The sequence below is a fragment of the Myiozetetes cayanensis genome, unplaced genomic scaffold (genome assembly GCF_022539395.1).
Source record: "Myiozetetes cayanensis isolate MyiCay16 unplaced genomic scaffold, myiCay2020 scf18, whole genome shotgun sequence".
Taxonomy (NCBI): Eukaryota; Metazoa; Chordata; class Aves; order Passeriformes; family Tyrannidae; genus Myiozetetes; species Myiozetetes cayanensis.
The window spans coordinates 13,187,223-13,209,470 of NW_026087389.1; the positions used below are offsets into that span (position 1 = coordinate 13,187,223).

Consider the following 22,248-nt stretch of genomic DNA (forward strand, 5'->3'; position numbering starts at 1 on the left):
CGGCGGTCGGGGCCGTCAGGTGCCAGCGGGAGCCGCAGTGTCCCGGGCTGTTCTCCTGCCCACTGTGGGTCGAGGGGGCTCCGCGCTGCTCTGACGCCCCCGCCATCCCCTCCCACTCCCTGCCTTGTGCCCCGAGATGCCGCTGCTCGGCTCCCAGCGCCGGGGCCCCTCCAGCGCTGATCCCTCCCGGGAAGGCGGCGGGCGCCGCCGGGCTCGGCGGGGAGCGGCGCCCCGGGCAGAGCAACGGAGGGGGCGGCCCGGGGGGCGCTGGGCAGAGGGGGGACCGTGGGGGCCTGGCGGGGCCAGCTGGCCCGCTCGGCAGAGGCTGCGCTTACCTGGCTGGCAGCGCCCCGTCGGGGCGGACGAACTCTTGGCCCGGGAGCAGGTGGGCAGCGGCTCGTGCCGGCCGGGATGTGCCTTTTCCCCCCATCGCGCTCCTGTGAAGGGATTTTATTTGCACTAGAATGGTTTTGAAGGAGTGAATGCATTTATTGATAGGAGGGCTGCTCTCGCAGCCTGGTTGGATTTCCCAGAGCTGCTTTGATAATGTGCCCCCTCCCCCGAATCCCCCCGTGGACCCTCAGTGGCAGGCGGATACAGGGGAAACGCTGCGGAGTTACGGCACGGCTGGGGGAAGGCTCCCGTTTCCTGTGCTTGGGTGCGCATGGGACGGGAGAGGTGCAGTGAAACCCCTTTGGCTGAGGACTTTGAGCGAGAAAAGAGCGAGGAGGTACAAAGGGTCCGCGAAGCCCCCCTTGCCTGTAGCTCTCATTGGGCCTAACTTGATTGAACTCAAAACAGTTTTGTCAACAACTTGCCAAATTTACAGCGGCAGAAAAGCCGCTGCAGAAAGAGGAACGCGAGCCGTCGAGCTCGCTCTGTCTCCCCGCGTTTGGCAGGCGGCACACGCGGCTCGGAGCATGCGATAAACAGGACTTGTCAAAGAGCCGCCCGGCAGGAATGCCGGGGCAGCCCCTCGGCGCGGCCATGTGCACCGCACATTGCACGCACATGTGTGCGGGGGGAGCCCCGCGGGGCTCTCCTGGCGGATCCCCGCGTATGTTTATGCATCCCCCCCATTCCCTATCCCAGGATGACCAGCCGGCGGTGCTGGTGGGGGCCGTACACCCCCGCACGAATCTCCCCGGCGGGGTGGGCACAGGGGGCACCGCTTTGCACGAACTTTGCGTTCACGGGGTGTCGCGCCGAGCATGACCAACGAGAAAGGCGCGGCGATGCGGGGCTCAGCCCCGCGGATGGGATGGGACGGGAATGTGCACCACGGGCGCTCGCCGCCCGCCGTGGGGCTGCGCGGGGTCCCGCTCGCTGCCGTACAGCTTTAAAATCTAGCCCCGACTGCAATAGGCCGGGTTTGGGCGCATGCGCTGCCCAGAAAGTTTTCCAGCTGCCGTTGGCTCTCTAACTTTTTTTTCTTCTTTTCCTCCTTTTTTTTTTTTTTTTTTTTTTTCTTTCGCAGTTTTAAGCAGCGGGGTGAAGAGGAGCGAGGGAGAGACGCGGGGGGGAGCGGGGCCGGCTGTAGCGGGCGGGGGCAGAGCCCCGTGGAGGAAGGGTCGGCTGCTGCGACGCCGCCTGCCCCAGCTCGCTCTCCCGGCTTGCTCTCCCAGCTCTTCTCCCGCGTATCCCGCTCCCCGGCGCTGGGCGCCTCTGGCACCGATGGATTGGGAGAGCCGCAGCTCCTGAAGCCCGGACTGCTCCCCTCCCCCTGCCCCTGTTCGCCTTGCAGGATCAGTCGCCCCGTAAGACAGACACACGCGTGCACAGCCCCCCTCCCCCTTCCCGCTTGTGCAGAAACTTCTTTTTCTGTTGGGCTTTTTCTTCTCAGTGTAAAATGGAGGGAGCCGGCCCCGGGATGGCTCTGCAGCCGCGGACCCCCGGCTCCGCACCGCCCAGCCTTTAAGCAAGTGAAGGGGGGCGGGCAGGGGGAGCCCTGCACCCGCTCGGCTCCACTCGTGCCCCTCGCCCGGGCCGGTCCGAGCTGCGGAGGGGGCGGTCGGCGGCCCGAGCGCCGGCGGAGCCGGGTGGGAGCGCGGGGAGCCCCGCGGCGGCACCACCTGGGCTGGTGGGACGGATCGTCGCCCGCGGCGCTTTCGCTGCCGCTTGTGAAGATTTTTATTTGCTTCCGCACAATCACGCCCACGGGCGCTGTGTGCGTGTGTGTGTGTGTTGGGTTGGCTTTTTTTTTTGGTTTTTTTTTTTTTTTTGTTTTTTTTTTTTTTTTTTACCTCCTTCTTCTTCTGCTGGTGGAAAGCCCTAATTACTGCGATTGCTGATGGACCTTGGAAAGAAGGCTGCACTGGTGCCCCGCTCCGCAGTCGGACACGCTCAGCTTGCGCCGGACAGGGCGGCCGCTCGCCCGCCGCCCCCCGCCAGCTCCGCGGGCCCCCGCGTTCTCTCGGCCGAGGCTCGGGACGATACCGCCCGGCTCCTGCGAGCCAGGATTTTACTTTCACGTCGCCGTTTCTCCTGCTCCGCTTGGATTACTTGGCTGCTCCCGCTCGGTGATCCCGCGCGATGGAGGTGAGTCCGCGCGGGGCGCGGGGGCTCCGCGCCTCGGGGGCCGCGGGCGCGCAGGGTGGGCTGAGCCTCGGCAGGGCGCGGGGCCCCGGTGCGGGGCGGCCTCTCCTCCCCTCCCCGGCTACCGCCGGGCGCTCCCACCTCTCCGCTCTCACCCACCGCGGAGAACGCTGCTTCCCACTTGGGAAAAGCTCCCGTATTTTCTGCTTTTTCCTTCTCCTTTTAAATTTCCCCCCGAAGAGAGGCTGCCCGCCGCAGGGACACTTGCGGGGCTCGCTCTGCCCGCCGCGTCCCGGCGCATCTTTCTGGCAGCGGCTCCTAACGCGAGTTTAAAGACATCTTTCCAAACTTCCCAAACTTTCCCGAGGTGGATGGCTATGGAGGAGCCCATCGTCGGCGCTAATGGTGGCCTGTACCTTTAAGGAGAGCTGGCTGGGGGCCAGCGGAGGACCCGGAGTCAGCCCCCCTCCTTCTTTAATTTTATTCTCAGTTTCTGGAGATTATCACTCTGCATCTGCAGCGGGTCCCGCCTGGGTCAGCGCGGAGGAGCGCGACTCCTCAGGGTCCCCTTGGCGCTGCGAGGACTCCATGTTGGAAAGGCTGTTGGCTTTTTGTTGTTTGTTTGTTTTTAATTGTCAATTGTATGGTAAATGGGCTGCGCTAGGAGGGTCACGGGGAGTTCAGCGGGGCCGAGGAGCGAGGCTATCCCTGGGCGCCGAGGGAAGGACACTGTGTGCCTTCACCCCCGGGAAAACACCCCCTCTGCGCCTCCGGTGGGGAAAGCTGGGCCAGGACCCGACCAGTGGCTTTCCCTGCAATCGTGAGACCTGGTCTCGCCCCTGCAAATGGCTGTGAAGCCGCAGCGGGGACCAGGGGGCGGCCGGGGGGGGTTCCCGCGGAGCCGCTGCGCCTCCCGCGGTTTACAGCCCCCTGGAGCCGGGCTCTGGATGCCGCCTGCCCGCTGGTAGTGCTCCTAGAAAACCAGATGCCTTCGCAGGCTTTCCAGACACCCCGTGTAAAACAGGATCAGAGGCGATCCCGCGGTGCAGGATCTGTAAAAGCCTCTCTTTTCATCTCGGCAAGGAGCGCGGGCTCCGCATGGGGTGCGTTAAATACCAAAACCCAGTCTCCGCGGCCCTACAAAGTTGAACACGGTGCCTCACGCTCCCGATCTCCATCGCTCCGCGCTGCTGGGCAGTCTGCCTTTTTTTTTTTTTTTTTTTTTTAACTGCTGGCTTTTTTCTGTGTGTGTGTTGTTTCTGGTGGCAGCTTGTCAGCTGCTCGGTGCAGAAGGGCCGGGCTGGAGGGGCCGGGCCCTCGCCCGCGTTCCCGGGCGCAGGTGCCTCCTCCGCTTGGCTTCTCAGCGTCGCGGCCAGAGGACGAGGAGGGCGATTGTGGCGATGATGAGGCGCGGGAGGTGCCGTCGGAAGGGCAGAAGTCGCCCGGCCCCGTCGCCTCCCGGGGCTGCGGCGAGCGCGGCCGCCCCCTGTTGGGAGCGGGACGCCACAGCTCCCCGGGGGCCGCCGTGACGGGGCTCGAGTGCTCCGGCGCAACCACGGCCAAGCCCCGGGGAGCACCCGGGCCCTTTGAACGGGGCAGTGCCCTTTGGCCCCGCCGTCCTGCTATTGCAGCTCCCGGTGCTGTCCCGCTCACCAGCTCCTTCCGCGGCCGCCCGCCCCGCCGGAGCGGCTCGGCGTGTCCGGGCCGGGCAGCTGCACAGCTCTTGGGGTCCCGCATGGGCACAGGCGTCTCCAACCTCCTCAGGGCTCGGTTCCATGGCGTTTCTTTGTTACTGTCATTATTCTAAGAACTAAAAGACGTAATAAAGCCCAACACGTTGTAGGCTGTTGGATGTAGGCTCGCCCCGCGCATACCTCGTCTGTCGCTCAGTACGCCCTCGGCTTTCGCACCTTTCCCGGGACTGAGCCCCTCTAAGGCGGGCGGCTCTTTCTGCTGCGGGAGACCGGCCCCTGTTTACGCCTCCCCATTTACCCACCCCAAGTTGAGCTGGGGGCTCAGCTCCCCCATGCAGGAGATGTTTAACCCGCACGGCGCGGGGAAGCTTCGTCCCCGGGCTGCAGCCCCGGCGCATGTGGGTCCCCACGCTGTGGCAGCTTCCCCGCCTGTGCTCGGGCAGGTTCCGCGTCCGGCCCCGCCGCCAGCGCTCCGCTCCTCCTGGCCCTTCGCAAACAGAAATAAATTAGAATTAAGAGCACCTTCAATTCAGCGTTAAGGGCCTTTGGAGAATGAATAGGGAATAGGGAGCCCCCAAGTGTCGAAATGTCCTTTTTTTTTTTTTTTTTTTTTTTCCCTTCCGAGGGGAGGGGAAATAAACCCCGGGAATGGCTCTGGGTAGCGAGTGAGAGAGTCCCGTGTGAGGACCAGACGGTGATCGCGGGACCTGTCGGGGGAAGCGCTTGACTTCCAAGACGGCAGCCCGGTTGTTGCAGGGGCCGGGTCGGGACGCGGAGCCGCTCCTTGTCGCTCCTGGTACCTCCTCGGGCTGGTACCTGCCCCGGCGGGGCCCCGGGGCTGCCGTCGGGGCAGTCATCGCGGCGCCAGCGCGGAGCTCGGGCTGCCTCGGCGATCGCGGAGAGCGGGAGCCCGGAGGCTGCGGCGAGATGGTTTAGGGGACGGCGGGGAGCTCCCGCCACGGCCGGCGGGGAAGGGCGAGGACCGGCCGCATCGTCCCCGGGTGGGAGCCGCCGGGACCCCCGCGGAACCCACCCCTGGAGGCACCGGGCTCCCCCCTCCCTCTTGCACTCTCTTTGCAAACCTGAAGCCGCCTTTAGCCAGCCGTGAGCCTTTCGTGTCCGCGCCGCTGGCCCCGGCGCGGGGAGCGATGGGGTAATGCCCGGCCCGGGGCCCGCGCGTCGCCTGTCGCTCCGGGGCAGCGGGGATGGGGTCCCCCGTGTCCGCAGCCGCTGTTCCGTCCCGTCCGGTGCCGTCCCGCCGCGGGCGGGGTGCGGGAGCGGCGGGGCCGGGGCAGAGGGACGGGCGGACGCCCCAGGAAGGCGGTGTCCGCGGGGGGGGTGGGGGTGCGGGGGTGGGTTTTGCCCGGTGGAGCGGGAGCCGCGACGTGCCTGAGTCTGGCACCAGAGCCTCGGCGGGGAGAAGGGCCGGCCAGGCAGAGTCAAGTTAAAAGGGGCCCGGAGACTTCCGTTGTTTAAACTTGAATGCTCGAAAATGGTCTGAGGAGCAATAAACAATCTGATCCTTTTTCTCCCCCCTCTAGAAATCCAGTGCAGTATTAATCCACGGAGGTGCAGTGGGGACAGTTGGCAGTACAATGGCTTCTCAGTACCTCGTAGTGGCTCTGGCCGTTTTCTCCTCTTTTACCCAGGTTGTAATAGAAGCCAGCTCTTGGTGGTAAGCATCTCGTATCGACTTGATTTTAAAAGGGGGTGTCAAGATTTGCTTGCTTAAATGTCTGTGTGCTTCTTATGTACTTTGTTTCTGAGGGAGTACCGCTGGAGCGAGGCAGCTGGGGAGTGGTGTGCTCGGTGTAGTACGTTGTGTAGTAACATGAACGGGTCTGTCGAATAAGGGTAAATGTGCAACATCTCGTCTTGTACAATACAGTTTTGAGAATGCTGTATGGTAGATTCTCTGTGGATTTTATCACCTTTAAATTATGAGAATTGCCTCTCTTTTAAAAGAGTCATTTTAGCTCACTTAGGTTAGAAATTTTGCATGTATAAGAGAGAATGCTGATTTGCAAGTAAAAACTTTTATTAAAGTTTAGACTTGAAGTTTTCTGTAACTCAAATGTTTACAAATATGTTTTGTTACAGAGAAGCACATTTAAATTTCTACTTTGGCAAATTATACAGTGTGCAATGTTGGGAGTTCTTGAAATAGGTGTTTCTCTGCTGTTTCAAGTGATCCTTTTTGGATTAATGGCCACTTTTTAATTGAAATGTATCATATGAAGAGCACTTTCAGAATTAAGAAAACAAAGTTGATTTTGTTTACAGTGAATATACTTGCCTGTATTGTTGTGTTGTCATTTGGAAGAAGCTAGAAGTGGTCTGTAGTAAGTTTCTAACTTCTGGCTTGCTAAAAGTTTCACTATTTTTTATAGTAGAACAGATGGAAAAGTCCAGAGTTAAATGTAAAATATGTGTTAAAACAGATTGGGGTTTGGGGGACTTTTTAAATTTTTGCTTTATTTATTCTCCTGGCCTTGCAATTGTTTGGAGCTTCTGTTATTTTTACTATGACAATTTAAGCTGGTAAAGGGCTGCCTAGATGCAAGTCTTCCAAGTCTGTGTCTTAGTTCAGTCTCTAAGATTTGGTGATAACCACATGGATGGGAACTAATAACTTCTGTCCTGTCCTTAAAACAAAAGTTTCATATTTAAGTGTTAGTTTAGGGTTTTTTTTTCTCACCTGTTAGCAAAACCGGGAGTTGTATACTCATGTATAAGATACAGTTCTGTTTGGGACTTATAGATTTAAGAAAATATATATTTAATTTTATTTTAGAGTCTTCTGTTTATTAATCCAAATCTTTCTTTATGCAGGTCTTTAGGGATGAATCCCATGAACCCCATGAACCCTGTTCAGATGTCAGAGGTGTATATAATAGGAGCCCAGCCACTATGTAGCCAGCTAGCAGGGCTTTCCCAAGGACAGAAGAAACTCTGCCAATTGTATCAGGACCATATGCAGTTCATTGGAGAGGGTGCAAAGACGGGCATTAAGGAGTGCCAGTATCAGTTCAGACATAGAAGATGGAATTGCAGCACTGTGGACAACAACTCTGTTTTTGGCAGAGTCATGCAGATAGGTAGGAAGCAACATCTTTATGATTAAACTCTTGTCTAAGGATATGTATGGCACACACTGTTCTGCACTTGAAGCTCTTGCCAGGTTCTTACTGAGTACTGTATACAATCAAGTGTTTTAAAAGTTGGCAAAGGAGTTGGATTATTTTTAGCTGGAGGTGATTTCCCACCACTGTCCAGCCATGTGTCTTGGAAAACAAAGTAGGAATATATATTTGCATATGGGAATAGAGGAGAAAGGAAAATGAGGCCCTGAAATATCTTTTTTACTGAACCTGAGACAGAACGAAGGCAACCTAAGAGAATTAAAACCAGCAGCGTCTTGTAAAATTAAAGATGTCCATGTCTAGTTCCAAAGTTAGCGGCTGCATAATAAATCGGTCTTAGTCCAGAGGTTAACTGAAAATTGCTGCTCTGTCGATTAGTGTTTATAGGCAATTCCTTCTTGCTTATTTCCAGATATGGGTGGGTTTTTTTCTCTTTTTAAAGAAAACAGATTTGTTTTTAAGGTACTTTAGCAGGACAATTTTTATGAAAGCATTTCTATCGGGGCAGAATATGTGATTGTCTTTATAACTCACCTTTAATGTAATCACATTGCTGGAAAGAGAGACAGATTCCTGTTTAACATCTTATCACAATTAAGTGGACACCCAACCCTTTCCCTATCAGCTCCTCTTTGAAATGGGCTTCTCCAGTGCTCACGTGCTGCCTGCCTTTCCTGGCATTTAAGGACCTCATCGTATTTTAAAGTCCTTGGCAAAATTTTAACCAGTGCTATTGAGCTGGGTCCATGGTGAAACTTCCCTCTGATTTTCCCAAGTCAGATTGTAATCAACTGAAAACCACCTATTTTCTGGGTGTTACCTGTGATCTTTTAAGTAATGATCAGTACACTGACAAACTCAGCAGTGCTTTTCAGTTAAAGTTGTAAAGTAAAACAGTGTTTTTCCATGCTGCTTTAAAACAAAAAAGTTTTAAAATTGGTCTCAGTCTAGGTTTTATCTGTAAATGGGCTGACTCCAGTTAAAGTTGAAGGAATATATCAATTCACATTTGGTCTCAATTTTTGTTAAAAGAAGGTTTTTTTTGGAGATTGTCAGACAAATAGAAAAAAACTATTGCATGGAAGTACCGAATTGGAACAGCTGATTTTAGATAAACAACCTTCCCTAGGCTTTTTGCAAGCACAGTGTTAACCCCCCATAGAGTTTGTTTTTCTAACTTACCTGAGCAAAAGTCTAAAAACACATGTAACATGAAAGAAAGCTTTTTCTGTATACCTCTCTGTTCTAGTAATCTAACAAATGTCAGAAAAATAATCCATTTAAAATTTAGGCCTTCATCCTTCAGCCCTTATTTATTATCCAAGCAAGTGAAAATTAGCTCGGGGGGACTATTGGAGTGAAGAAGTATACAGGATTGGGCTCATGATTTGTGGTGTCTGTCTCTGGAATAGTTGTTTCTGCCCTCCCAAAGTATGACAGGTCTATTTAAAGGTGGTTTCTTTCAAGTTAAATAACTTTGCCGCACCCTTCTGATGAATATGACTGTATTAACTGATGTCTACACAGCAATTCATCATGTAATTAAGCCACTTATTCTAATTGCAGATGGAAACAAGGTTAATAGCCATATCCAAGAGTTAGAGTATAAAGAGTATGTTCACTGAGAGCAAGGAAGGTGGTGTGGATACCAGTTGTATTATTTCACACTGACCTCCAGTAATGACCAGTTGGTGTTCCTCTGAGTGGAAGGAAAAGTGGGCACTTCCAGAGCCTGATTCAATTTATTTCAGCCTACCATACCCTGACATGTCAGGGACTGTCAGACACTCCTTACTCTCACCAGTGTGGAAGGTGACAGTCAGGGTCTGAATGACAATGTTTGGGAGGGTTTTGCCATCTGCTGTTGGCCGTGCCCCAGAGAGCACCCGGGCACAGCACTGCCCCTCAGCACAGTCATGGCCCTGTGTGTCAATGGGCAGTCTTTCTTCCAGGGTTTACCCTGCACAGTTAGCTAAAGCTGTACAAATAAACCCAGCATTGGGCTTGGAAACTTGCTCTGTGGCTTACTGAACTGTAAAATTTTAGGGCTTGTGTTCTGCACTGCTCTTCTTGGCTGCTGGTTCCCAGGTCAGGCCATGGTCCTCCCTGCCTTCCCCACCTTGCCCTGTCTCGTGCCCATCAGTCCTGGGCAGGCTGTGCTTGGGCTTTGCACACAGAAAATAAAATAAGTAGGTCCTCCCCCAACAGCTCCGTGTACTTGGGGTCTGGTTTATTCTGCCCTTAGCCTGATGTTGAATGCTTTTAAAGTGCAAGACAAAGAGCGTTTTGTATCTTATGTTCAGGTATATAAAAAAAAAGTTGTTCTGTTCTCGCAGACTTATTCAGATCTAGTGTAAAGCTCAGCTCCTTGCTCTGTGGGTGGCTTCCTACAGTGTGTGTATATTGAACAGTTCCATTTCTATGTTTTATATATATGGGAGAGAGGGGACTTGAACGTGTTTGGAATGTGTGTTTCCTTGCCATGGCTACAATAGAGAAAAATCCTGGACTGTGGGAAAAGGCAGATATGTTTGACAGTGAAGGAAAGCACAGTTGTGCCTGAAGACTGAAAAAAAAAAAAAAAGGAAAAGTCAGAGTAACTCATCCATGTGAAACCATCACTCTCAGTGTGTTCCTGGGTCGATGACTTGAGGCAGTGTTGGCTTGAAATCTACTTCAGCAGCTGATGGTATTTTATAATTTGCCTTAATGTTCAAGGAGGGAAATTGGGGGCAACTCTCCTTTCTGTACCCCAGCCTGTCTTTCTGCTTCCCACTAAGTTCTTCAAGATTTGTTCCAAATTAATAATAAAAATTAGTCAAAAATAGTCAGATTTATGAATGTAAATGCTGCAATAAGTGACATAGTTAACCATGTGAAAGCATGAGCTGACGAAACATGAAAAAGAACAAAAATGGAACGGAAGAAGCGAGTCCTGAGGTCCAAAGCAGACCACGTTTCTTTCCTCTCAATCTAGTGGAAATTTTGCTTAAGGAATTAATCCAAAAATATGTGTTACAGAGCAAAGGGGAACATTAAAATCTGTATGAGGTTCCCCTTGCTATAGTTTGCAGTAAATGCAAGGCCTAAGTCACTGCATAAAGCCAATTATTTTTCACTGAAAAAGGGTTACTCCTGTAACCCTTTATACCCATAATTCATGTAAATACTTCCATGAACAGGTGGCTGTGAGAATAGACCATTGTAAGTAAGGTAGAAAAATGCTTCTCATCTTCCTTAAATCTCATCTTTCCCAACATAAGATTTCTGATTTTTCCCATTTAAACCCAGCATCTATTACTAAAATAATCCTGTGGATGACAGCTGTTATGTTAACAAAGCTACTCTGATCATGGTGTCATCTTGGTAATAAATATGGACCAAACTGCAAATTATTTATGTTTCATAAGTGCTTGAAAGCTCCTTTTAGATTTGACCTGTCATGGTACATCTTGATACAAAGAGTTTTTGCCTCAAAATGTTGCTACCTGAATATAGATAACTTTCCCAAAACATAGCATCTTAAAACCCTAATTTTACCAATGCCCATACTGTTCCTTGAGGAAAATCATGTAAAATCAAAATTAAAGCTAGCTTGATCTACTGATTGGACTAAACATTAAGAATAAAACTTAACTTATAAACAGGAAAAAAATATTTAGTCTATTCTCAGTCATTCTGGGAAACTTTCTTGCAAAAGACCCATTGGGATGCTTTCTCTTAAGAAGAAAAGCAAACATCAAGTGTGCTCTTTGGTGCAAGTTCTGTGTTTGTTTGTCCGAAAGCTTTGCTATTTGTAGTCAGAACTTGTGGCAGCCTTGGAAAAGTGATTGGGAAAGTCAGACTCTAAATAAGGTGGGACTGGGTACTGTCAGTAGGATGGTACGTGGCCATGTCTTACGTTGTGGGTATTGTAAGTTTTTCTTCCGAAAGTTTGAAACTTGAGGTTTTCCATTTCCATTTAAGGGCACCAGATGCAGGAGAAAACCTTCAAGGGTGCCTTGTGCCAAGGGCTTTTGCTTCCCTGTAATTTGTAAAGATGATTGTCCATGGACTAACTTGCCATATTTGCATGAGCTTGAGTGGTGGATACTAAACAGCACAGGTTGTCGTTAGTTTTAAATAGTCTCCTACAGAAGTGTCTGGCTAATGTGTAGGGTGGAAAGTTGTGTGTTGCTCTGCTGCACATTTCTTTTGATACCAGGAGGCTTTGTAAAACGCTTGAACTTTAAATAAATTGGAACAAGTGGGTGAAGTGCATCAATCATGCTTGAGAAGTAGTAATTTAAGAACCAGACTTTTAAGAGTTGTATTTAACATCTCTTTCTTCTGAAAGACAGGGAGCCTGTTTCCCTTCCCGCCCCTCACGCGCAGGCATGGCCACTTTGGCCCTGTTGGCATTGTGCTCCAGCCCTGACCCACCTCCTCTCTGCCTTCTCATCCAGACTTTCAGCAACACGAATACCAACCAAATTCTGCTCTTCACAAATGCTGTGTGTGCTCCAGTGGGCTGGTTTTCACAAACGCTGTGTGTGTGCTCTGGTGGGTTGGTTTTGCCTGGTTCTTTCAGAGTGGAGACATTTTGGGGGGCTTGGTTCAGGGTTACTCTGCCTTTTAGCAGGCATATCAGTTTTTGGTGGCTCCTGGAGAGCCTTTGTCCTCTCAGCTCCTCAGTGGGCAGGGAGTGGTGCGTGTGGGCTCTCCCCTAACACCACTTGTCTTTCTGCGCAGGCAGCCGGGAGACGGCGTTCACCTACGCGGTGAGCGCGGCCGGCGTGGTCAATGCCATGAGCCGCGCCTGCCGGGAGGGAGAGCTCTCCTCCTGTGGCTGCAGCCGAGCTGCACGGCCCAAGGACTTGCCCCGGGACTGGCTTTGGGGTGGCTGCGGGGATAACATCGAGTACGGATACCGCTTTGCCAAGGAGTTCGTGGACGCCCGGGAGCGCGAGAGAGTTTACCAGCGAGGCTCCTACGAGAGCGCCCGGATCATGATGAACCTGCACAACAACGAGGCTGGGAGAAGGGTAAGTGTCTGCAGAACAGCGTGTCCCTCTGCTCTCCTCCGTGCCCCTCCTTTTTGGGAAAGATCTGACTCAGTGAGGTACAGTCTGACCACCATGGCTTGTGTTTGTTTTGATGCACAGAACAAGAAGACAGCAAATACAGGGGGTGGGTGGGTGGGGTGTACAAGAATTTGTGTTGCTTCTGGTTGTCTGACAGTCCTATTGCCTTCCTCATGGGGGAGGCCGGAACCAAAGCTTGCTGTGTTTCCCTCTGCATTGTTTCATGAAAAGTGCCCTGCTCGCTGTGGATTCTCTGTAGGACAGAATTTTATTAGTTGGTATTTCCAACCAGGACAGTGTGTGTTGGAAGGAGGAGGGATATGCTGGGCTTCCCAGGCTGGAATCGTGCCGCAGGATTGTTCTGACTTTTTTTTCTTTCTCTGCTTTAAGAGGATGTAAAAAAGCTTCTCCATGCTATTAGGAAACATGGTCTTCTGTGGTTGAACATGTCTTTATGGTTTCTTTAATCTCAAAAATGCCTTAAATGAATGGGTGTAAACTTTTTTTTTAATAGTCTGAATGTGAAGAGCCAAAATCATTATTTTCCTAGAGCTTGAAGTGCCAGCAAGTCGGCTGGAGACTTTACACTTGTGTTCTAAGGTGAAGAAGGATGAAAGATAATTGAAAATTAATAGTATTTAAATGTAACAGGAAGGTGTCTGGAAGCAACGGACAGGCCAATTACTATTAGGAAGAAGAAAAATGACACTTTCACCGTTGCTTACGGAGACTCGAGCAGTTTTTTCCTTCCTCAGCCTCATCTTTGCAGTGCCATTTGGCAGCACTAAGACTCTCTGTAACTGCTGGGTGGAAGTTGTCTACAGTATCATCTAATGTGTCAGACCCCAGGATTTTTGGGGCAGTGTCAACACTGACTCTTATTTCTATTTGTACAGGGCAAATGACTAAGGTTTCCCTGCCAAAGCTTTGTAAAGAGGATATTGCTATGTAGCTCTGTCTTCCACCCATAGGTGTTTGGGGGTTTCTTCTTGGATGAAGTCTCTCTTCCAGAGCAGTATTTGGGATAGGAGGAGGATGCTGAGCCAAGAGTAGACAATCAGCTGCAGCTGAGCCAGGAGCAAGAGGAATCTTAACTCTTTCCCTAATTGCAGCCTCAAGCAGAGATCAATAGGGAGAGTAACTCAGATAGAAAATAAAGGGATGTTTTACATTTCTCAATGAAACAGCAAAATCCTTTGCTGGCGTGAGAGCAAATTCCTAAAATTTGAGCGCAGCCTGACTGATGCTGCTGTCTGGGCTGTGTGTGTGCTGTTGTGGCTGTCGGTGGTGGGGAGAGGCTGGTGAGAGTGCTCCCCTCCTCCTCCCAGCTGTTTGGGGTGGTGGAGGTGAATGTATATCAGCTCACTTGCTCTTCCTTCCCAGTGTACTGGAGGAGGGGGAGAGAATGTTAAGGTGAATACAATGGAAGGGCCAGTGGGAATACGACAGAGGGCAGGAAATGAGGGGAATAAATGCTTTCACAGCCACGCTAGTCTTTCATCATCATTTTTGCTTCTCTCCCCGACTCCTCCAGACGGTGTACAACCTGGCTGACGTGGCCTGCAAGTGCCATGGTGTCTCTGGTTCCTGTAGCCTGAAGACCTGTTGGCTGCAGCTCGCCGATTTCCGCAAGGTAGGCGATGCCCTGAAGGAGAAATACGACAGCGCCGCCGCCATGAAACTCAACAGCCGGGGCAAGCTGGTGCAGGTGAACAGCCGCTTCAACGCCCCCACCATCCACGACCTGGTGTACATCGACCCCAGCCCCGACTACTGCGTGCGCAACGAGAGCACCGGCTCCCTGGGCACCCAGGGCCGCCTGTGCAATAAGACCTCGGAGGGCATGGACGGCTGTGAACTCATGTGCTGCGGCCGGGGCTATGACCAGTTCAAGACGGTGCAGCGAGAGCGCTGCCACTGCAAGTTCCACTGGTGCTGCTACGTGAAATGCAAGTTGTGCACAGAGATCGTGGACCAGTTTGTGTGCAAATAGGGGGACAGGACGAGGTGGGAGGAACTGCAGCCGCCTGCCAGCGAGGGGTGCAGGCCCCTCTCCCTTTCCACAGGACTATCTCCACTTTTATTTATAGAGTCCAACGAGTTGTCGTCTTCTTTTGAGAAAAAAAAAAAAAGGAAAAAAAAAAAAGGGCGGGGAAAGGAAAAAAAAAAAGAAAAAAGAAAAATATAAAGGTTGCAAAGAGAAGTGCCTGGAAACCCTCTGTCTCCATCCCAGAACTGTGTTAGGCTTATATTTTTGGCAATAATGGGTGAGAATCTGAGAATATTTATTTTACAAAGTTAAAAAAAAATTGACTTTTCTTACAAACAATAGAGTAGTTTGAGGGGAAAATCCAACATATCCTAATTTAGTATCATGGAACGTAAATACATGTGCAGTAGGCAGAGCAACCATGTGATGTGCTTGGGATGCTAGAACAATCCTTATGGATGTGAGGAACACACAGACCTGTCCATGACTTTTAGTTTCAGACACTAGAAATTGCTAGAATAGGGTATATAAAGCTGTTCAGTGCATGTAGGGCTCTGTAAATAAGGGGTATATTCAGCATGAAGTGCTGTGTTGGTTGCATATCTAACTGTGCCCACAGTGTCACCGGAGGGCAAAGAGCAAAGGATCAGAAAGGCTTCAACTGCGCTATCCCTGAGTCACAGGGGCTGGTTCCAAAACCTACCAAGAATGGGAAAAAACAAAACAAAACAAAACAAAAAAAAGAAAAAAGAAAAAGATCAGCCTTGGTGAATAATAAAGATATTCCTCAAAGCAGAGTTTGGTGATTGTCACGTTCAAGTGTCTCGTCTGACAGAGCAGCACTTCCCTACTGCCGAGTGTGGAGCAGCCCAGGGCAGGCTGTGTGGAGCAATATAGCTGGGCAAGGGGAACTGCACTGCTTCAAGCAGCTTTGGTTTCCCAGCCTGGAAAGCCCATAGAAAATAGAGTTCCCCAAATTTGAAAATGCCTTAAAATGGTGTAATAGCTGGCTGTCTTTCAGAACACAGCTTGACAAATAGCTCCTCTAATTTTATGTGAGAAAATAAATCATTAGATATCCGCTCTTGGAATGATTGATTTTTATTTTTTTGCAGATTTTGGGAATGCTTTCACTCAAGGATACAATAGTTTCATATTTTAATAACATTAACTGACTATTATAGTTCAATGAAACATTGCAGCAATACCAAATTTATCATCCTATGTCTTTAATACACATGCTTTAGATAATATATTGCAGATATACACTACAACTGTTCAGACTATACTTGAACAGTTACATATATATGGGAGAACTGTGGTCTGCTGGTGTCTGATACTTCAAAGCTTTTTGTACATATATATTTTAATTATTTAGAAAATAATAAAACATCCAAAATTACAGGGGCAGTTCATCCCTCATTTTCAGATCTCTTCAGGTTTTTAGATTGGTTCCAAGCTTCTGGTGATTTTATTTTTCTTATTTTGGGAAGTCTGTGGTTTTTTGTTTGTTTTGGTTTTGTGTTTTGGGTTTTTTTAAAACTTTTATCATTCAAAAGTTGTAAGGAGAATCACAAAGAAGTAAGCCTTTTCCAAACTTCAGGACTTTCCTGGGTGGTTGGTAGAGGCAGCACCCTGCACTTGAGTCATTACAGGTCTGGACATTGCTTCTATTCCACTCTCGTGTTAAGGGCATTATTGATTATTGATGAAAGGAGACACCTTCGAACTCCAAAATGTGCTGCATTCAGCCCTTGCTTTTCAGTTTTTGAACTGAAAATTGTTATTTGTCAACCAATATGCATTCCCCCCTACTCTGTGTAGTTACACAGTGTTTCATCTTTGGTTCAGAAGCCTCTTTTCAACTCAGTCCCATTCAACAAGTTGAAGAAAATAGTTTTGCAGATACCAAGTGAGGAAAATCTTTCACTTTAGCCTAGTTGTACTAAAGCCTTGACTTTTCACAAGCCTTTAAGCTGTACCATTAAATTCATCTTGATCATTTATCAGCTTCTTAATGGCGCTTTGTTGCTCTTAATTTATTGTACAAGGACATATTTACCCCTCATCTTCAGATGTTTGCAAAGAGTATCTTTAAGAGAAATAAATAAAGCACTAATTCATTGAATAAGTCACTTTGGTTTTTATTATACAAAAACCATCTTGTTTTTCATTTGCTGAATCACCTCATGTTCCTTTTTAGTGACTTTTGTCTGAGCAGAACTGAATCTCATGATCCTAGCTATTAAAACACTATTTAATGTAAAATATTTTACTTGTCATTCAGATATGTAAATCTTCTATGTCCTTTCCTCTGTTCTGTACATTTAATGTACATATTTCTGTCTTGTGTGATTTGTATATTTCACTGGTTTAAAACAAACAAAAAAAAGGATTATGCCATAATTGAAGATAGACTATAAAAATAAAACTTTGGTTGTATATTGGGAAGTGGTTTTAATTATCTTTCAGAGGAGGATTTGTTAAAACAATGAAGAGAGTTGATTTTTAAATTTACTGCATGGTAAAACAGGGAAGTGTTTGTTCGCCAAACATACAAAGTACATCTTGAAGTTTTATTTCTATATTAAGACTTACTGATCTAACTACTTTTTAAGAGGAAAAAAACCCCAACACACCAAAAAACAAATCACAAATGCCTGTGATTCTGAACTAGAAAGCATTTTAGAGATGGGTAAGTACTAAATTAGCTGTGGATAAACACCTGGGTTAATGTTGCCTGTGTGCATATGGCTTCCAGGACTGCCTGCAGTGATTCTGGGACGGTGGGACCTGATCCCGTGAGCAGCTTCCTCCAGCAATCCCGGTGATGGCAGCAAGATCCTCCACGTGAGCAAAGGTTTCCAGCAGGAAAAGTTTCCGGGATTGGGTTGTGTGTGGGGTGGTTTCCCCCACATCAGTCTGACTGAACTGAGCTACAAGGTGAAATGGAGTGTGTGTGGACAGAAGAATCCTTAAAAAAACCCAAGAAGGCAAAGTACAATGAAGTGTCAATGAAGTATTCATATGAAGGAGGTAAAGGAGAAAACAAAAAATCAATGTAAAACCAAAGCTTTCTGTTCTGAGAATGGCTTGTCTTTGAAGTGATTTCTTTAGTCATGATTTTTTTCTCTGCTATAGGTAACTTGGTGAATTAGTGGCCTTTCTTTACCTCTTTCCTGCTTTTCTTTTCCTTTTTTTTTTTTTTTTTGTTCAAGGATAACCTTCTAACATATCGAAACTCCTTCTTGCTGCCAAGAATGCATTATCCCACAAACCAGTAGACCAACATCGTGTGTTTAAAATAGCGATTCTGGGCAAATGCAACGTTCTGTGGTCCTATTACTGACATCTGGTTCAGTTTTCCTTCACTTGTATATTGACCAGTATTCTTTATTGCAAAAACACAGCCCCTATTTAGGAAAGTCAGCATTTTTTTGGACTGGATTGTATTCAAGCTCTTCCCAATAACAGAAAAGTTACCAAAAACTTCTTTATTGGCAGCAGTAAATAATCTGTATTCAAAATAGTCATTATGGGCTCAGATACAAGAGAGTTGTTTTTAATTTGCACCCAAGTTTATCTGTTTAATTTTGTGAAAAATGCTGTTTCAGAATCTTGGTTTTTAGTAATATCTTCAAATCTACGTGTTCGGTTACGGCTTTGCCAATGCTGAGATTCACTCTGGTTTTTGCAAAATATTGAAGCCCCCAGGTGTTACTGGCAAGTGCACCAGGAATGGGCAAGAGACTGGAGGAAGTCAAAGGCATCTTTGAGTCAGACACTGCATTCAGGATGTAAGCTAAAATCCTTCCTTTCTGAAGGCTGTGTTTGATAGAATGGTTTTACAAAGATGGTACAAAACTTGTAGAAATTGGTACTGAAGCTGACAGGCAGCTTTCCTTTGGGTAAGAAGTTGTGAGGAATAGTATTTTAAACCATTAGGATATTCACTGTCAAAGTCTGCTTTTGGTGAATCAGGAAAGTTTTTTCTTCTGGACTATGTGGTAGAGGAAACTGAAAAGGGAAAAAATGCAGCTCTTTTAAAAATACAGATAAGTATATTAATGTATAGCTTATGTATGTACTTGCTGACTGTGGTAGTCTTAAAATTGTTTATCTATTATTGAAGTCAGTTTGGGAGGCAGGCCAGATCTGTTCTTTTCCTTTTCAAACTATTTAAAATCCTCAATGGGGAAAAAAAACAAAACAAAAAGATGAGAGAAAAAAGAACTTTATTCCCTACTCCAACCTCTGATAGTCTGTTTATGTTGCAGGGGGATAAAGGATCCAGATAGGAGTGCAGTGAGGGGTTTGTACATTGAATTTTGTTTTTTTAAAAGGTGTGATTAAAAAATCCAATCTGTCTCATACTCTGCTCTTCTATGAGATTGCGTGTGTGCATTTGTATATACTCTGCTGGTATTTTCCAATTGTGTTGGCCAAATTCTGCTTTTAGTTATGGTTAGGCATCTCTCCTGACTCTGGTGGTGTCATATGAGCCTGACATTTTTAGACCAGACGTGAAGGCCCCCCTGCTCAAAGAGAATGCATATGAAATATATCAGCCTTTCTTCTGCTGGCTGGTTATTTAAACATGGGTAACTGAATTATTGTGAAACAAATTCTGGGACTGCAGCTGCAAAAGCAGTAATACAGTATATTCGTAGTGATGTTTCTACGCCATACCTCCTAATTTCCCAGTTGATTTCTAGTGCAGACAGAAAGTCTAGAATGCATGTGGTATGTTCCTCATCATATATTTTATAAATGTAAAATAATGATTTGTCAATTACTGTTTCTATTATAGAGATAAAATGAGATATTTCGGGCTCTCCTGATTTGTTGAAAGCCTCTTACCTTTGGCTGCGTTGAGCGCTGCTGGCTCAGAGGGGCATTGATGTGAAGCTGCTTTTGGGAACGTCTCAGAGACCCGGGCTGTGCAGTGTGAATATGGCACACTGTGTGCTTTTGCAGCCAGGGTTGGTTTACCGTGTGTTGTCTTACATTGTGCTGTCTTTCCCAGCAGTCCCCCTTTCTCAAATGGCAATTGAACAGCAGCAGTCAAAATACTCAGCTGACGGAGAACCTTTGGGCACGCCATGGGCAGTTATTCAAACACTTTCTGAACTGGTTTGACCCATTGCTGATTTATTCCAGATCCATTGTGAGGAATTTAAAAAATGCAAACTGTAGAGTGGAGTTCATGGCATGGCTGACAGTTCTTTTTGATTTTGTTCTGTTTTCATAAAACAGCCCATACCAAAGATATATATATTTTTTTAAGATTTTTGTTTTTTGGGTTTTTTAAGTCCTTCTATAGGACACCCTGAGCAAAGGAAACAGTTCCCACAATACAAGGTGATAATTTCTGGGCAGTTCCTCTGGTGACTGGCAGGACCTCAGTGACAGGTTCCATGGCAAGGACCACTTGCAGGAACCACCCATCACTCAGGGTATCCTCCTCCTTCTCACCTGGGGCTTGTTAGCAGACTGCAGCAGTTGCAGCTTATCAGTCTCAGCAGCATTGGCTCCTGCTTTTTGCCTCTTCTTTCGACCAGAGGAGCAAGCCCATCTCCTGGTAGGTTTTCCTGTTGTTTTTCATACAGAAAATTGCAGCTTTACACAGCTTTTCTCAAGTATGGGCTGGGATTTACTTTCCATGACTATTGATTTCAGAAGAGCTAATGCTTGGTAGGCAAATAGTGCTGGGGCTTCTCAAGTATCTCTTTGCTTTGTAAATCTGCAGCCTTGGAGGAGTAAAGGGTAATCCCTGAGCAAACTTGAACTGGCCATTACCTGGGGCAGGGAGGTTGAGGTCATTAATGTTATAAAATACTGTTCAGCTGTATTTTTGTGCTTTTCCTTGGGTGAAAGGATGCACGGCATGAAAAAGAAAGTTGTTATTCAGTGAGACACGAACTAGCAAATACTTGAAGAAAATGGGAAAAGATCTAGTTATGGTGTGAAAATTCATTTACTTTGTTAGCAAGTCTTCATTGGTGTTGATTGCCATTCATATAAAATTGACAATATGTGTATTTCTCCATTTATGCATTCTGGATGAAAGTTTTCCCTTGATGATACTTTCATCTTACATAGTACATTTTTGGATAAAGGGCCTGTAAGTAAATCAAGTTTGAGGACTTAATGAACTAGAAGTAAAACCATAACCTAAGAAAACAGCTCCAAAAAAACACTGAGAAAAATGAACAGTGCAAGATGTGTCAAACAAATACTTTTTTTTCAGAGTTAGTGTTGCTATAGCTCTCCAGCAGGCAAATGGTTGCATGTGTCAAAGATAGTGTGTCCATTTTAAGCCACAGTGCCTGTTAATTTATATATGTACAAGTTGGCAAAATCCAGCGATAGTAGACTGGGAGCAATTCCTTGGTAGTTATATGCATTTTATGGAATGCTTGTTACTTATGACCTCTGGCAATCCTCAGTAAGTATAATGACATGTTTGTACCTGCAAATGGGTGATAAGACTTTTTAAAAAGTTTGTAACAAAGTTTTATGATTTACATTGCCTTTTTTTTTTTTGTTACATTTTTTTCTGATCAAAAAGTATGAGAGAGGGTGCAATGTCTTGGCATAAGCAACAGCTGTGTGCAGCCTAGGGAATATGAGGTGGAAGTTTATTTGTCTTGATGTTGTCTCTTGTAAAGAGCCAGTATGTACAGATCCTGCATAACAGATGCTTTGGAAAAGAATGATAGGAGGACTTCATGAATGGAGGACATAAGTCATTCATGGCAAGTACAAGGTCTGATGTAGTGGTGTTGCCTTTGCCATGTCATTTGCATGCAATATACATTTCTGTATGAGCATGTTAAAGTCTTAAGATCTTTACTCAAACGTAAGGACTTTATTAGAGCAGATTAAAAGCAGAATAAGCTCTAATGAAGCCAGATGTAATAGGAATTGAATATGTCCCTTGTTCTTACATGTGAGTGCATTTTGTAGTTACCTTGTTAAGATTCAAACCGTGTCTTCAGGATTTGGCTGACTGAAATGATAGATTAGTCATTGTGGAGGATTTTATGGATAATACATCACTTTTTTTTTTTTTTTTTTGAGGGATGATAGATGCCTTTTCTGAAGGGCATTTTTATCATAGAATCTGCTTTAATTTGTAATATAGTTTCTGATCCTCTCTGTGGTTAGAGAATATGTGGAAACATCTATGCCTTGTGTAGACTGTCATCTCTCATGTCTTCTTGTCCTCCTTGGTGCTGTATGTTTTGAATATTTTAAGTTACTATGGCTTTGGTGTTTTCAAGTCTGACTTTTGAAAGTAGAGATCTTGTCAGACCCTTGGCTTTTGGACCTTACTCTAGGAGATCTCTTGCCAAGTTTAGTGGAACCACTTAGCATAAGTAAGAGTGGCAAAATTTAAACATCTACGTGAGGAGCCAGCTTGACTGCACATTTAAAAAATCTAGGCAAGCAAGATTAGGAAAAGACGTGTTTTCTTCATCTTATTCTCATGGAAAACTAAAGACATCTATCCTGCATGCCTAGGTGAACTTCTGGAAGGAATAAAAGACCAGTGTCAAATGGTAGCCAACTTTTTCCCTCTATGTCATGATCCTAATGTACTTTTGTTATACTTTGAGATCCTAAGGCTATGTTGATCTGCTACATGATTATATAATGCTCCAGGACACCTGTGTAAATAGCAAACAGAGAGGCTTTTTATAGATACTAGATCTTAGATAAGTGACTCTAAGAAGTAATATAGGATCCCAGCTGTAACCTCCTGCTATACATACCACGTATTTTTGGTTGTTTATTATAAGAAGTATAGAAACTGTTCC

General features: G+C 47.1%; 1 protein-coding gene across 4 annotated transcripts; it reads left to right on the forward strand.

Annotated features, from left to right (window-relative positions):
* The first annotated feature begins 2,247 nt into the window (after window positions 1-2,247).
* Window positions 2,248-16,871, forward strand: WNT5A (Wnt family member 5A). Of its 4 annotated transcripts, none has more exons than XM_050313056.1 (5): window positions 2,248-2,538; window positions 5,771-5,904; window positions 7,062-7,327; window positions 12,104-12,396; window positions 13,970-16,871. In XM_050313056.1, the coding sequence occupies exons 1-5, from the start codon at window positions 2,533-2,535 to the stop codon at window positions 14,426-14,428; spliced, it is 1,158 nt and encodes a 385-aa protein (XP_050169013.1). In that variant the 5' UTR covers window positions 2,248-2,532; the 3' UTR covers window positions 14,429-16,871. The 4 variants fall into 4 exon arrangements, with proteins under 4 accessions (XP_050169013.1, XP_050169014.1, XP_050169016.1 ...); XM_050313057.1 differs by lacking the exon at window positions 2,248-2,538 and adding an exon at window positions 4,872-4,909; XM_050313059.1 differs by lacking the exon at window positions 2,248-2,538 and adding an exon at window positions 4,909-5,025.
* Window positions 16,872-22,248: the final 5,377 nt, after the last annotated feature.